This window comes from Stegostoma tigrinum, chromosome 31 (genome assembly GCF_030684315.1).
Source record: "Stegostoma tigrinum isolate sSteTig4 chromosome 31, sSteTig4.hap1, whole genome shotgun sequence".
Taxonomy (NCBI): domain Eukaryota; kingdom Metazoa; phylum Chordata; class Chondrichthyes; order Orectolobiformes; family Stegostomatidae; genus Stegostoma; species Stegostoma tigrinum.
In genome coordinates, this window is record NC_081384.1 from 15,811,128 (window position 1) to 15,827,798 (window position 16,671).

The following is a 16,671-nucleotide window of genomic DNA, read 5'->3' on the forward strand; positions in this document are numbered from 1 at the left end:
GAGCTGCACTGAGAGGCAATCCCACACTTCACCACTCTGTGGCACTGCATGTTGGTGTTCAATCATTGCAATTTGTATCCCCAAAATTCTTTGTGTGTTTATAGACAGGAGGATTGTCAATTGATTTCATTTATCTTCATTCCACACATGCCGTATGTTCTGAATGCCCAACTTCTTCAAAAACTTCTTCAGCTGTCACCTCAATTAGAAACAACTATCTTCCTATTCCATTCTGGTAAACTCCAGCCCATGTTTTCTTTTTAAGGTGCCACGTACCTAAAACAACTCTTTTCAGAATTGGTACTATACAGGGTGTCGTTCACACTTTTGTGTTAAATGGGAGGCTTGATTCAATTTGATTTAATCCACTCATTCTAATTGAATTATTTTCCAAGTGCTGGCCCCTCCCTGTTACCGCCTCTATTTGCATATCTCCGGGACTATTGCACTGATTGGCGACTCTATGTTCAATGAAGAGCTCTCGGCTCATATTCCAGGAGCTCTCAGACAGCAAGACAGTCGGATTCAAGGAGCTAAAAGTACAGTGAAGAGAGCGAGCTGTCTCCTCGCACTCTGGATGACCAATTGAGGGCTACCGTCAATGAAAGAAGCGACTAGGCATCAGGACCGAGATCAGAGCATGGAGAATCAAATCGCTCGTTGCAAGATTGTCGTAGTTGGGGATGCACAGTGTGGAAAAACTACTTTATTACATGTATTTGCTAAGGATTGTTATCCCGAGGTAATTTTGATTTTTCTTCTTTAGGATTTTTTTCCCCCACAAAGCAGTCTAAAATCGGAATAAACCATCCGCTGTATTGAGTAACTCATACCGCACCGATGTGTTACATTAAGATGTTTACATTTTCCTGGAAAGAAATGCATTGAAAATAAGAGTGGTTGCGGTTAAGTTTTTTTTTCTCAAATGTGTAGTTATGAAATCGATTGCCTCAAAATAACATATTACAGCATTATGTGCAAAATCTGGCAGATGTTTCTTAAAAATACTGACGTTAGGAGAATTTATACAAACCAATTCTGCTTCGGTGGCGAAACTGGGAAAAGTAGACCGATTATACTGATTTTCTGGATTAAGATATTTCCTTCTGTTTGTGTGGTTTCGGTTGATCTTTCAGTTTAGGAACACTAAGCTTTAAAAACACGAACAAGTTATGCAATTAACTTCATGAAAGATTGAATCAAATTGAGCCCGATCGTTAAATATCACTTCATTTTTTTTTAAAATGTCTCCCTTTATTTTCCTTAAAGCATTTATGAATTCAGGTCTTTAATGTCACTTTTTGCATCTTTAATTCTAGAATTATGTTCCTACTGTGTTTGAGAACTACACGGCGAGTTTTGAAATTGACAAGCAAAGAATCGAGTTGAACATGTGGGACACTTCAGGTGAGTTGTTCCGTTTAAACCAAGGACCGCTACTGGCTTCAGGGATGACTCGAAAATAAGAGGAGAACTGTGCGCCATTGCACCAAGCTGGTGTTACACCTGGACCGTCCAAGCGGGGACTGTGTGCAGATTCTAACAGCCGTGCTGGGGGGGAGGTGGTGGTGTCAGGGGAGAACGGCAGCATCGTTTGCTGCAATCTGTTTTCCTCTTGGTGATCTCAAGGAGAGTTAATCCTCCTTCTCCACCCCCCGCCAGCCCCGCCACAGAAGAAGCGCTAGCCTGGTCGCCTTCAGGATGAAAACGTGTTCCTAACACTTGGTTAAATTTGATTTGTGACTTTGCATTGACCAGGCGCCCGAGCAGATTGATGTTCAAAGTGGCAGCGCCGATAAGCGCAGCACGTAGCAGGCGGACGACTGGCAACAGGAATGCTTAACTCATTTAGACAAATAAAAACTTCAGGGCTTTTGCATTTGGTGCTGTTTCAGTTCCCTGACAGTGCGTCCTAGTTGGGCTGTTACGCCCCACAGTCGCTGCGGGTTTTTTTTTACAAAAAGCGTGTTTGACAATCAGTACGCAACCCTGAAACCATTGACCTTTCTAACCATGGTTTTTTTTTGAAAACAAACAAAACACTGGACAAGTTTGACAGTATTGGGGCTGGCCTTTCTGTCTTGATGATCTGAGAGAAACTGGGGCGGCACTGTGCCACAGCGGTTGGCACTGCTGCCTCACAGCATCGGGTTCGATTCCACCCTCGGGCGACTGTCTGTGTGGAGTTTGCACATTCTGTCTGTTTCCTCCGGGTGCGCTGATTTCCCCACCCCCCCTCCCCAACAGTCCAAAGATGTGCAGGCTAGGTGGAGCGGCCGTGGTAAATTGCCCCACAGTGTCCAGGGACGTGCAGGCTAGGTGGGTTAGCCATGGGAAATGAAGGGTTACAGGGATAGGGTAGAGGAGGTGGGTCTGGGCGGGATGCTGAGATAACAAGGTGTAGAGCTGAATGAACGCAGCATCACAAGAGCAGGAAAGCTGACGTTTAGAGCCTAGCCCCTTTTTGGACTCGATGGGCTGAATGACCTACCTCGACGCTGTAGGGATCCTGTAAAGCTGTGAAACTAATTTTAAACGGAGGGGGTGGGTGGGTGTGCTTGGACAGCCTTAATGAAAACCTGCTCTTTCAAGCCTTGACTGTAAAGTCCATTTCAGTGCGTGACGTTGCTGCAACACGCAGCTTTCGTCCTCCCGACTTGACAAGCTGAGTACATTTTCCATGAAAACGTACAAAAAGAAAGTCAGCGACACACACCGTTAAGGTCCGGATGACTGCAAGGATTTTAGATATGTGTTCAACACTGCTGCTTACCAATGTTAACTACAGCGGTGCAATCCATCACTTACTTCCGTGGACCTCCCAGGTCTTTCTTTCTTGCAGCTCTGAAACTGGTCGCTTGGAGGCGTTCGAGTGACTGTGAGGAGCCCCTGTTCTCTGGCCAAATCGTACCTAGGAGGAGAATGAGTGAGATATGCCCTCTCTATGAGGATTAGACTTCTGAACGTTAATCTAGCAACATTTATGGAAGCATTTCAAACTGTACCTGTGGGGTTTTAAAAGACTGTCTTCTGACGCCTGTGTTTCACTTATTGCCTGTTCAAAAGTTGCCTTGCACGGTCGTGGTAGGCACGGCAGGAGAAGTTAGTTAAATCTGACGGGTCGGTATTATTTGGGTATTGCCTCCTTTATAATACTAAATCCGGCTGTTATTAAAAACCGAAAGAACTGCGATTGTTGTAAATCGGAAACAAAAACAGGAGTTTCTGGAAGAGCTCAGCAGATCTAGTAGTATCTGTGAAGAGAAATTAATGTTAACATTTCGGGTCTGATGACCCTTCCACAGAAGCCTGGCTGCTATGATTTCAGTTCGAATCTGCAACGCAATAATGTACATTTATAAAGCAACCGTAATGTCAGAGAATTTCCAAAGGCTGGTAATAGAAATATTGGATGACACTGAGCTGCCTAAAGAGATGTGAGGATATATAGTCCAAGACTTGGTCAGTAATTGGTTTTAAAGATGAGCTTAAGAAGGGAGGTGCAGTCCTAATATCCCTACCTGAGTTTGGAACAAACTTTAGAACTTGTGTTCAAATTATGGTCAAATGGGTTGATTCCCAGCCTGTCAATGTTTCTGATCCACCTGTTGGTAGGCAGTAAGTGCAGGAGAGCTTCCTGGGCAAACATCTTGCAAAAGGTAATGAAAAACCGTCGCACCTCTTTGGTCACAAAATGTGGACCAATGGCTCATAGCTCAACCCTCAGGAGCGAGGATAGGAGGAAATACAGGCAGATGTTCAGAGAGCTGGTAAAGCCTAATGAGGAAATTCTGGGGCTTGAGGCCTAAGCACCTACAGGCGCAGCCACAAATGCAATGAATACAAAAGTAGCCAGAATTAAAGGATTGCAGGATCTCAGAATGTTGTAGGGCAGGACTAGGTTAGAGAGAGAGAGGTGAAAGACCAATGTAGAATATGCAGGTGAGGATCAAAAATTTAAAGTTGATGCTTTACCAAACTAGTCAAGGGTCAGAGTGAGAAAAGTGGCTGGGGAATGGGACTTGGTGCATTGGGGAAATGGGCAGTAGGGTTGTAGGTAGCCACAAGTTTCATTCAGGTGGAAGATGTGAGCTGCTGGCCGGAAGAGCGCTGCAATAGTCAAATCTAGAAGTAACAAAAGTATGACTGAGTTTCAGCAGGAGATGAGTTGAGGCAAAGACAGATTCAGGAGATATTATTGTCAAAGTCTGCTTTTGTTTTACACTTGACAAATTAGGGTTCTGTATGAGCTTTACGAGTAACATCTATCCATTAAACTACAGAAAAGCTGTTCTGTTATATTTTGTAAACTCATATTATTGCAGGCGTTGGAGAGGACTGTTCACTGTCTAGTTTCTGTTGTTCAGTGTCTCTTTTAAAGGCACAATCTGAGCTGTGAACTACATTAACTTAGTACCTTTCTTCCCCACAGCCCCCCCCCACCCCCACCTTTGTTGAGGTACATGGAAAGTTTGATTTGATTATAAAGTGCACATTTTAGGTGTCAATTTGATGTCTAAACAAATGAACTTTTCTTCAGGTGAATAAGTGAAAGTCATCTGATTGGTTGATCAGATAGCCACATGGGTAAAATTAAATCATTTGCATTGTTAAACTTTCTCAATTTTCTTTAAATATGAAGGTAAAATGAAAGAAATGGAAAATCCATATTTATTCATAAAATGTTGTTGTTCATTTCATTCTTTTACACTGAGGCTTTTTTCTCAGTGATTATTACCCTAATGAGCCAAACCACATCAGTCACTGTATTATACCGAATTATTAAAATAGGAGCAAGCTGCATTGGGGTGAGAACCTATAGCTGCAGATCCCCACACTGGAGTGAAATGAAAAATGTGGCACTGGAAGAGAATCTAGGGTTCATTCATTCCCAACTAATAACTTCTTCCGGGACAGAAGTTACTCTCCTCCCTCCGGGGAAAAACCTCAGTGGATCTCTCTCCTCGCCACCTATCTTCTCCTCTATTCATCTTCTATCTGTATCCCACTCTCTCCCTATATATTTCAGCATCTCCTTCTCCTCCCCCATTTCTGAAGAAGGGTCTATGCCCAAAACGTCAGCTTTCCTGCCCCTCTGATGCTGCTTGGCCTGCTGTGTTCATCCAGCTCTACACCTTGTTATCTCAGATTCTCCAGCATTTGCAGTTCCTACTATATCTCTCTGTGAGTTCTCAATTTTGGCATAGCCTATTTAAGATTTATTGATTTTTGACATAACTTGTCTTTTCTAATGTTTTTAACCTTGAAGTGTGGGCATTGATCCTTCACCTTAGTCTGTCGAATTACTTAAAGAACAATTTTTCTGAATTTAATTGAGAAATCATTGTTTTATGCTTGTTGGTGACAGAGTCAATATACTAGCTGATTCCTAGAGTGAAAATGTTACAGATTACAGTACCTCCTCTTATAAATATCATAATTTTATAATAAGGGTAGTCGCTGTTTTTATCTGGTGTGATCTAATGATTGCTTTTCACCTTCAGTGGCTGCTATAGAGAGCATCTCCTTTCTAAAAGAGACTTGCAATCAGTGTTGTCGAACAGGAGTTAGGACCCAGCAGAGATCTCTTCCAGTCTAGCAGCTCCCTACTGTTCCTTTCAGTCCTCTTTCCCATGTGGAGTATTGTCTGAACCTACAATGAGCCTTTCCAAAGCCAAATTCCTGAATCAATAGCCTAAAAGGAGCTTGAAAGCATTGCTTTTGCCGGGTAGATCATCTTTCATGTTTAAAGTGCCTGATACGTATTGCGGTGAAAGGGAAGGCTGCACTTTCCATGTTTTGCTTCTCTGTCTCTGAGGATTTTATTTTCAGGAAATATGAACTGCGAGGATTTGTATTGATTTACTTGGATTCAGTGACCATAAAATCTGTTAGACCCTAAGAGGGGAAATACTATGTTATCCAGGCATATTTATCAGGGCACGTTAGGGCATTTGTAATTGATTTATAAATAAAGGTTCCAATTAAACGTAATAGATTTATAAAGGGACTCTGCTTCCTCTTTTTACAATAGTAGCCTTCAGTTAAACCAATTATAGCCTGGCATAAGATTTTAGTATCACTTAGCAGTGATGTATCACTAAGTTTTAACACTTTGCTTTTTAAAATGTTAATCACTGAAATAATAATGCAGTCAGCATTTTAAGGAAAAGTAATCAAAATCAAACAATCCTAGTTTTTCATTTCAATGTAGGATATAGTTTCATTACCTAAAACTTTTCTAAAATCAGAAACTGAAGCAGAAAGTACCAGACATTGAAAGGAAAAACAACAGAATAGTTTGACTGAGGATCCCTATCTATATTGTGATGTGTGATTTCCTTTTCAACTGCTGAAGGAGTTTCTGCAAATTTTAAGCATCTTCTGCTTTTATTGCACTTTTTATGTTGTGGAAGATTGTGACAAAAACATTTGACAACCAAAGGTTTTGCACTAAGTAGAATGAATACAGTGCATACTTGCTGTCTTATGCTTTGTTACATACCATTCATTATGATTTAAATACAATTATTGTTATAAATTGCCCAATGTCTTTTATTCTTTATGGCTTTTTGTGTTACACATTCCTGCATAACTACTTCTTGCATCATTACGTACAGTGAATCAACGTAATTTTACATTTTAGGGATTTTATTTTTGAAAAGCCAAACAAACAAGTTAAACTAAAACCGGTACTGATTCAAAGTTCAAAGAGAATCTGCACGAAAGTGGGAGTGAGTTGTGCTTTTGTAAAATGGGAATATAATTGAATGTGTTTTCCTCTTTCTGTAAATGAGTGGACTATATTGGGATAGGCCCTTATTCCACTTGCTCAAGACTACATAGTGTGGGAACCGATGGTTTCTGGTAACAAATTTCCTGCTGTCTTCAGCAAGAGTGCTTGAGGAATGTTGATGAGATTTGGTACATGAATAGCCTAGGGCTTAATTCTGACCTCTTGCTGGTTCCCAGAGCCATAGGCACCCAGTGATGACAGAAAATTCATTGACTGAACAAACTATTGAACACCACTCTTTTTGGTTGCATTTCTCCTAACTGCATTGTCATTTAGATGAAATCACTTTTTTTTCAAAAACCTAAAATCATATTGTAGCTTATTTGAACGTTTTGCTGTTAAACCTGAAAAGGTTTTGAAAGTGGACAATGAACTTTGAGTTTAGTAGCTTTTATAGGCGGTCTGAACTTTAAATATTCCCATATATGATAAAATCTTTACAATTTTATTCTTAAACTTTTAACGTCAAGTTCAAATACCTTTTAGCATAAAACTGAAAGGTCCTGTTGACTAAAGAGCTGATGTTAGTCAAACACTGGATCATTTTGCAGCATAAAATCCACGAGTTTAATAAGTCAAAAGTTTGATTTTTGGGGTTGTGCAGTTAACTGGCGTTAGATAGAATCAAACCAGGTGCATCGCAGTTGACATTAGTATGCCTGAGTTAGAAGGAATTTGGACACTTTCTCCTAATCACAATGCAATAATCTTACTAGAAATGGTATGGATGTTAGGGACGCTGAAATCAGAATCTGTTATGCTGTTGTCAAATTGAATAGCTTGTGAACACTTTCACTGTTACCTCCTGCATAAAGAATACACTTGAACAAAATACCAGACAACAACTATTGAACAGTAGAACGAAATTTCAGCAGAACCCATTGTTTACAGGAAAAAGGAAAGTGGAGAAAGAAAAATTATCCCCAAAATATCAAACAAAATTATTTCAGTATTCAGACATTTTAGCACATCATTTTGCACACATTAAAAAAACACTTGTGGTAGATTCGTCACTTCAATGTTCCAGTCAGGAAACTATTTATTTCCTTCCTTATTCTTGTGTGGGATGCACCAGCCCATACAACCAGAGAATGGATCATCAACAAGCTTCCAAGTCTGCGAATGTGTGGCTTGCCAATTACTATAACCCTTCTCCTCCCCTGGTTTTCCTGTTTGGGATAGCGCCTGAGTTTTTGGGATTTCGCTGGGACAGGGAAATTGTATCTGATGGGCTTCACCCTCCTGTGCAAACATACCACACTGTGCCCTCTACCCATGGGTTTAGCACACTTGCTAGTGTATCCTGACAATGGCTTACAATCGAAGGAAATGGTAAAATTTCAGTATTACTTGTACCTTTAATTTTGCGGCCTTTTGTTTTTAAACATGTGACAAGCCTGACCTTGGTCCTGAATTGCAGCTGAGTTTAATTAGGTGATGCTCAGGTCATTATATAGAAGATTCTTGTGGGGCCAAAGGAAACATTTTGTCCTGATGTAAAGGTGCTGCTTTGCCTCTATTATCTTTGGAACATAGGTGGATGTTCAATTTGTGTCGAGGTGCTATTCCATTGCCCAGTCTTGCCAAGACATAGTCTGTTTGTTTCCCCCCCCCCCCCGTTAATGAACTAAATTAACTCCCTCATGATCCCAAACACGTGTTCTGAGCTGGCTGTTCAATCAAACGTTGCAAGCCCATAACCACAGATTTGTATTATTACTACCTCTGTTGCAATTTATTTGAGGACTTATTCATTTGATTGAAATTTTCACCTGAAGGGCAGCCTAAAACTGAGTGTGAACAGTGTGTTCTCAGGATAGATTTATCATGGATTCAGCATGAAAGCAGCCTGCCAGCTTGAATACTTACAAAGGTCGTAGCCCCTTGATCCCACCATGCGGCCACCTCTTGTTGAGGTCAGTTGACAGACCTAGGCTTTGGCCTCTTAATTAGCCAAGTCTATTAACTGATCAATGAACAAGAATGCAGATTAACAAAGATGGACTAAATCTGAGAACAATAACTGGATTATTACTGCACAGCAAAGCTGTAGAGGCTGTTTGCCCCATGCACAAATCAATACTTCATTTACTGCACAAAGATTGTTTTGTCTTTTAATAAATCATAGTCCAATGGCACAGGCCAATGGCACTAATGTCAGTTTAAACAGCAATACCCCTCCAAGCTCTGACCCAAACAGGAAATGTCACTTCGACAATACCACCACTATCATGATTTAAGTTGGACCAATGAAGTTTCCACTGACCTCATTACTTTCAAATGGGCTTGGAAGTCCTCTGGGCATTCAGTGTAGCTGTCCAATCCCATAGTGTCTCTGTCAGATAGAAGGCAATGGATCAAGAATTCCTGTGATTCACTGTTGAAATGACTGTCAGCAGATGGATGCTTAACATTGTTGTATAACACTCCTCTACCTCATACTTTAGTGAATGATTGACTTGTGCAGATTGAGCATGAACGTGTAGAGCTATATACCACAGGAAACAGACATTTCGGTTCAATATGTGTGCACTGACCAGATATTGCAATCTGAGCTTGTCCCGTTTGTCAGCATTTGGCCCTGAGCCCTTTCCTATTCGTATACCCATCCAGATTTCTTTTAAATGTTGCAATTGTACCAACCCCCACTACGTTCTCTGGCAGCAGCTTGTTCCATACAGGCACCACTCTCTGATTGAAAATGTTACCCCTTAGATCCTTTTTAAATTTTCGCCTCTCACCTTACGCCTATGCGCTCTAGTTTTGGCATCTTCCACCCGAGATAAAAGACCTTGCCTATGTATCCTATCCATGCCCCTCATGATTTTATAAACTTCTATAAGGTCACTCCACAGCCTCCGATGTTCCAGGGAAAATAGCCACAGCCTATTCAGTCTCTCTCTCTCTCCCTCTAGCTCAAACCCTCCAACCCTGGCAACATCCTTGTAAATATTGTCTGCACCCTCTCGAGTTTAACAAGATCCTCCCTGCAGTAGAGAGACTGGAATTGTATTCAGTATTGACAAAGTGGCTTAACCAATTCCTATACAGCTGTGACATGACATCCCAATGCCTACGCCTGACCAATTGGGGGCAAGTGTCACCTTCACCCTGTCTACCTGTGACTCCGCTTTCAATAAACTATGCACCTGCACTCCTAGATTTTTTTTTTGGCAACATTCCCCAGGGCCTTACCATTAACTCTGTAAGTCCTGCCCTGATTTGCCCTATCAAAATGCAACACCTCATTTACCTAAATTAAATTCCATCTGCCACTCATTGCACTCTGAGATAATCTTCTTCACTGTCCACTACACCACCTATTTTGGTGCCATCTACAAACTTATTAACCTTACTTCCTGTATTCACGTCCAAATCATTTGTATAAATAATGAAAAGCACTGGATCCAGCACTGATCTTTATGACACACCGCAGATCACAGGCTTCCAGTGCAAGAAGTGACCCTCTGCTCCCTACCTTCAAGCCAATTTTGAAACCAATTGTTTAGGTCCCTTGGATCCCACGTGATCAAACTTTACTAACCAGTTCATCATGTGGAAGCTTTTGTTGAAGTCCGTTTGGACAATGTCTACTGCTCTGCCTTCATCAATCTTTTTCATCACCTCTTCAAAAAAACACAATCAAGTTGTGAGACATGATTTGCCATGCACAAAGCCATGCTGACTATCCCTAATTTATCCTTGCCTTTTCAAATGCATGTTAATCCTGACCCTCAGAATCCCCTTCAACAGCTTACCCACCACTTACATAAGGTTCACAGGTCTGTAGATCCATGGCTATTCCTTACAGCCTTTCTTAAATAATGGGACCACATTAACCGACCCGCAGTCTTCTGGCACCTCACCCATGCCAGTCAATGATGCAAATTATGTTAAGTGTTTGGCCATTAATGTGGCCAGTAGCTGTTTTCACATTTTCACATGTCATAATATTGTATTTGGGGTGGGGTTAATATTGCTAAAAGTGCCAACCAGATGTAACTTTCATGAATGTATTTACAGCAGCAATTTGCTCAGTAATCAGGAGGCTTATTTCCATATACAAGGGTAATTCAAGTGGGGACATGCATATTAGAAAGCTACACATGTGCCAGTCCAATTTTCATTGTAACCATGGATGTTGGTAAAAGATAAGGGACATTCAAAATTTTACCTTACTTTTACTATGTAATCCAAAAGTAGGTCCAAATTAAAATACAAATCATAAATATAGAAACAACAAATGCTGTAAATCTGCAAGATTTTAACACACAAAAAAAATCTCATGTTTCAGTTACATGAGACACTGGTGAGACTACATCTCAAATACCATGTGTAGTTTTTGTCTTATTTAAAGACGATTGTAAATGCATTGGAGGCAGTTCCAGAGGAGGTTTACTGGATTGCTATCTGGAATGAGTCAGCTGGATGTCTTAGGAGGAAAAGTTGGCCAGCCTAGGCATTTTTCCTTTGGAGTTTAGAGGAGTGAGGGATAATTGAAGTGTATAAGATTTTGAATGGAGTGGATATGCAAAGGATGTTTCCTTTTCTGGATCAGTGCAGAACAAGGGGTCACTGTTTTCACATTAGGGATTGCCATTTTAGGTAAAGATGAGAAGTGTTTTTTTTTTCCTGAGGATTCTGCAACATTGGATTTCTCTGCCTTCTGAGGCAGAAGGGGTGGGTTCATTGAATATTTTTAAGGCAGAGGTAGATTCTTGCCGGGCAAAGGCATCAAAGATTATCAGGGGGTAGATGTGGAATGTGGAATCCAAAACCCAACAGATCAGCCATGATCTTCTTGAATGGTGGGGCTGTTTTGAATGTCCTAGTTCTGCTCCTATTTCAGATGCTCAATCAAAATGGTGCAAATGCACCACAAGTTGATCTGTTAGCAAAACAGAGGAATATTGGTTTAACGTTCGGAGTGGGATCTGCTGTGCCTTTTCAGGTGCTGACTGTTGACTGCTCGGCCGTGCGATTTGTAGGACTTCTTGGTTTGCTTGAATTTAAATGCACTCAATCCTGCACAGTCTCATTCTCTGTTCCTCTGCATGACTCCTTGTTTTGTGACGGCTGCATGTCCAAAAGGGAGGCCCCAGTGTGCTGTGAACATATTGCTTTATTACAAAAATCACTTTGCTAATATGTCTTACAATCAAAAGAAACGTGAGCATTAAAACTGAATTATTCCAATAAATTTTGTTTCACTTTAGGACATTGCACATAGTTTCATTCCTGGGAGCTTTAGGCTGTGTTTCTATTAAAAAGAATTAAAAATGTGAACATAATGAGGGAATTCATTCCCCCTAATCCAGAGAGCCCCCAACTCTTTCCACCCTGTTTTTGGATCAGCTGCAATGATAGATACACCAAGAAGTCTAATGCATCTGTCACTGTGTAATGTGCTGCCTGAGAACTGGGGTGTGAGCTGCAGGTGGGCAGGAAGGCACAGCTGCAGTGAAGTGTGCTTAGCTTGGCTCCATTCATTACTCCAGCCTACGCGGTTATTAAGCGCTACTCCCCAGCAAGGTAACTGAAAAAGATTATATCACAAACCAAATCAAATTAAAGCTTAAAGCTCTCTTATATGAAATGAACAACAACTTGAAAATTGTCCATTCTCTTTCTTGCTGTTTAAAAACTACTTTTGCATCAGTTGAATCCTGTTTTGATTTGTAAAATATTATGTTCAAATTATAAACTGAAGAGTGCTTCTATTGTTGTGAATGTGAGATGCAGTAAAGCAGATGGGATAAATTTTAATGTATTCCCCATAAATTTTTGCTATCTAAACCACGGAGTTTCGGTTAGCCCAGTTGGCTGGATGGCAGATTTGCAGTGACAGGTGATGCTAACAGTGTGGGTTCACTTTCTATACTGGCTGAGGTTACCGTGAAGGACTTGCCTTCCCAATCTTTCACCTCACCTGAAGCATTTTGACACTCCGGTTAAGTCACCACCAGTCACTTCTCTCCAGTGAGTGGAACCATGGCTAAGTTTGCCCTTAATTGAACTTTAACAAAAAGCTCCATCATCCTATTACACAAATCTACAAGTGAAGCTTTGTAACTTCGAAGGTGCTAAGAAAAATAAAAATCCATATAAGTAGTGGAAGATATACACAAAAATAGTTAGAATCCCTTCAAAGAACAACTAGTCTTTTGATGAGTTAATACAGAAGTGACTGAAATACTTCTGGAACACTTATTGCATTAGATTGCTTTATCATTGTCTTCCCACTGTTATCTTCCAAACTGTAGAACAAACAGTACATATCACTGGTGTCTGCTTTCTAATATTTTCCATGGTTTTTGTGATTTAAAGAAATGGTGAGAGCTTCAATCTGATTTGCTATCACCATCGACTTCACATTTTTACTCTGCATCCTTTCATCACCAAAGTTTACTTCAAAAGTAAAGTACTGAATTGATTCTGACAACAATCTTTTTTTAAACAAGCTGTCCCTCCTTACACTTGAGTTCTAGTCACATGAAGAGAAAATGTGCAGCAGTAGTCCTCATTCAAGTCATGTAGAGTTTGTAAATTTGCAGTGACTGTTCTAATTTGTATGTATTGGAATGAGAGGCAATTAGTAGTGTGGATATCTACTTCAGGATTATATCAATGGACCAAATGAATCCGTCATTTTCAGTTTAGCGTAAACCATTCAATTACTGCCAAACACCCGTGTGAAAATTGACATTGTTTCCTGCTCAATGTCAAATATCATGTTACATATCATTGGGTACTGTCATTACGTTATCTTCCTGGATTAGTAATCCAAAGGCCAGGTGCTAGAATTATGTGAAAACAGACTGGTTAGAATGCCGATGAGGCCATTTGGCCTCAATGTGTTTGTGCTGGCTCTCTTCATGAGCTATTCTCCAAATCCTACTTCTGCAACATTTCCATGTAGCCCTGTAAACTTTTTTGCAATTTAGATAATTACTCTATCCTTTTTTGAAAGCCACAACTGAAACTGCCTCTATATCACACCCTTGGGCAATGAATACGAGATCCTAACCACTTGCTGTTTTTCATTAGTAAAGATGTTTCTGCTATCACCCTTCATTCTTTGGCTTTCTTTAAAGCAGCTTCCTCTGGTTCCTGACCACTTCCAGCAACGGGAATGAAATTTCTACCTTTATATATCCACTACTTTCATTTTTCTAACAAGTCTGTCAAACCTCCTCTCAAAATTTCCTTTGCTAAAGAGAAGGATACTAGTTTTGGCAATCTATTGGTTCACTGAAGTATCTTACCCCCAGAACCATTTCATCACTCTGTGCAATGCCTTCACATCCTTCTAGACTCTTTGTCTTTAATTATAGAAGTGTATGTGTCTGACTGACGACCCAGATTGGGAGGGGGCAGGTTACAAGAGTTCATCCTGAGAAAGAAAGTGAGCATCTGCCTTTTCTTATAGATTTAATTGCAGCAGAAAATCAGACCCCCAGTGTAGATATTTGGGCCACACTAATAGACATTTAAAGAGCTCTCGCTGTTTGTAGGGTTTCCTTCAACCGCAAGTGATGTAGTATGGACTAGGATATCCAACTGCCTGGTCTAACAAGAAGAATTATAGTGAGTTAGCGATATGCAGTTTGTTGCACTGCAGCAACTAATTACCCACATTACCACAGAGGCTGCTATAAGCACAATGCTCTTGTATCTGTCTCCTACAAGCTCCTTCTTTACTGTCACCAAGTCTCTGTGACATCATTATAGTGCATCCCGCCCAGCATTAATGCTTTCATGCCTGTAAACTGCACTTGCAGCTGTCAAAGCTCAGTCTGAACTTTTCATGGCTGTCATCCCAGAAGAAGAAAAAAATAACTTGCCAGTGACGCATACTGGTCCGACCTGTCTTACTGGTCTCAGAACACTGCTCCAGTACAACCAGTATGCTAATTTCCAAGTATTACATTCTTTATATACTCTGAGATTCGAGCTTGCAACCTCAAAATCCTACCCCCTCGATCCCCATGTTAGTTTCCACTCAGTGTTTGGCAACCCCTGTTAAAATGTATTTGGTTTGATTACTGTCCATCATTGCCTGTTGAATCTGCAGCCATTGGCATGAAGAGGTCTTGAACGATAATGTCATCTTATTAACACAATAACTGATTGGGAACTTATTGAGCTATGAGACCCTCTGTTGATAATGATAGAGCGATGGGTGGGGGTGGACTGTTGAAATGACCAGCTCATGAATCATCTCGGTAGTCTTCTCCTTACCTTTCCAGAGCAAAATTATTTTGAACAGAACAGACCATTGCATAGAGGAGTTGGAACATCATGTTGGGTTGTAGAGGACGTTGCTGGGGCCTTTTCTGGAGTACAGTGCACAGTTTTAGTTGCCCTGTTATAGGGAGGATATTACTAAACTGGAGAGGGTTCAGAAAAGATTTACCAGAGCGTTGCCAGGAATGGAGGGCTTGACTTATACAAATGACCTGAATAGACCGTGACCTTTTTCACTGAAACATAGAAGGTTGAGGGGTGATCTTCTAGAAGCTTTTAAAATCATGAGGGGAACAGATAAGGTGAATAGCACATTTTTCCTAAGGTGAGAGAGTTCAAACCAGGAGGCATATTTTTAAGGTGAGAGGAGAAAGATTTAAAAGAGCAACTTTCTTACCCAGGGGATGGTTGGTGTGTGGATTGAACTGCCAGAGGATGTGGTGGATGCAAGTACATTTACAACATTTAAAAGACATTTGGATATGTACATAAATAGGAAGGGTTTAGAGGGATATGAGCCGAACGCAGGCAGATGGAACTAGTTTAGTTTGGGAATGTGGTTGGACTGATGTGTATATTTGGGGGCTGGTGTGTGTTGTAGGCCTTGGACTGTATGTATGGGGAGTAATAATCAATGTGTTAGACTTACTGGAGCCATGATTTTTAAACCAAAATGTATGACAAAGCAGTTCCTGGAGTGATAATGGGAATATGTTGGTCTTGAGTGAATTTTATGCTCGAAGAGAGTGGACATTGAAAAGCATTAGCATGCTTTTTGAATTTCTTTCGTAGAATCAGAAAGTGATTTTTTTTTAAACAGGGTTGAGAGAACTCATAGATTAGAAAGCTTTTGATTTTAGTTCCCAGAAGACTAAGGCAATGTTAGATGTAAGGATAGTTTGTTCAAGAGAAAAATGATTTTTTTTGTAAGTTACGGAACTGGTTATCTCAGTGCAAGAGTTTTAGTTTGAAATTTCCAGACCAGAAATGCTTAATGAGAAACTGGAATGAGTTATTTGAAGCTAAGAAAGTTTAAGCTCAGTTGTGTGTTTAATCAAGGAAGAAAAATCATCAAGCTCCCAAGACTGGGAATTGAAAGAAACAATTGAGTCAAAGCAAAGAATGTGATAGACCAGGAACTCTCTGAGATAGTAGGAACTGTAGATGCTACAGAATGAGATAACAGAGTGTGGAGCTGGATGAACACAGCAGGCCAAGCAGCATCAGAGGAGCAGAAAGGCTGACGTTTTGGGCCCCAGAAATGGGGGAGGGGAAGGGTGTTCTGAAATAAATAGGGAGAGGCGGATAGAAGATGGATAGAGGGGAAGATGATAGGTGATGAGGCGACAGACAGGTCAAACAGGCAGGGATGGAGCCAGTAAAGGTGAGTGTAGGTAGGGAGGAGATAGGTCAGTTCAGGGAGGATGAACAGGTCAAGGGGGCAGGATGAGTTTAGTAGGTAGGATGTAGGGTGTTGGGCTTAAGTTGGGAGGAAGGACAGGTTAGGGAGGCGGGGATGAGCTAGGCTGGTTTTAGGATGCAGAAGTGGGTAGAAGGTTTTGAAGCTAGTGAAATCCACATTGATACCATTGGGCTGCAGGATTCCCAAGCAGAATATGAGCTGCTGT

The 16,671-nt window shown here is 40.8% G+C and overlaps 1 protein-coding gene across 1 annotated transcript in view; it reads left to right on the forward strand.

Annotated features, from left to right (window-relative positions):
• Positions 1–293: 293 nt before the first annotated feature.
• rnd2 (Rho family GTPase 2) overlaps positions 294–16,671 on the forward strand; it is a 64,692-nt gene continuing 48,314 nt past the window's right edge. Inside the window, exons 1-2 of the mRNA XM_048560227.2 lie at positions 294–742; positions 1,320–1,407. Coding sequence (XP_048416184.1) covers positions 602–742; positions 1,320–1,407 — 229 coding nt within the window. The 5' untranslated portion in view covers positions 294–601. The remainder of the gene's footprint in view (positions 743–1,319; positions 1,408–16,671) is intronic.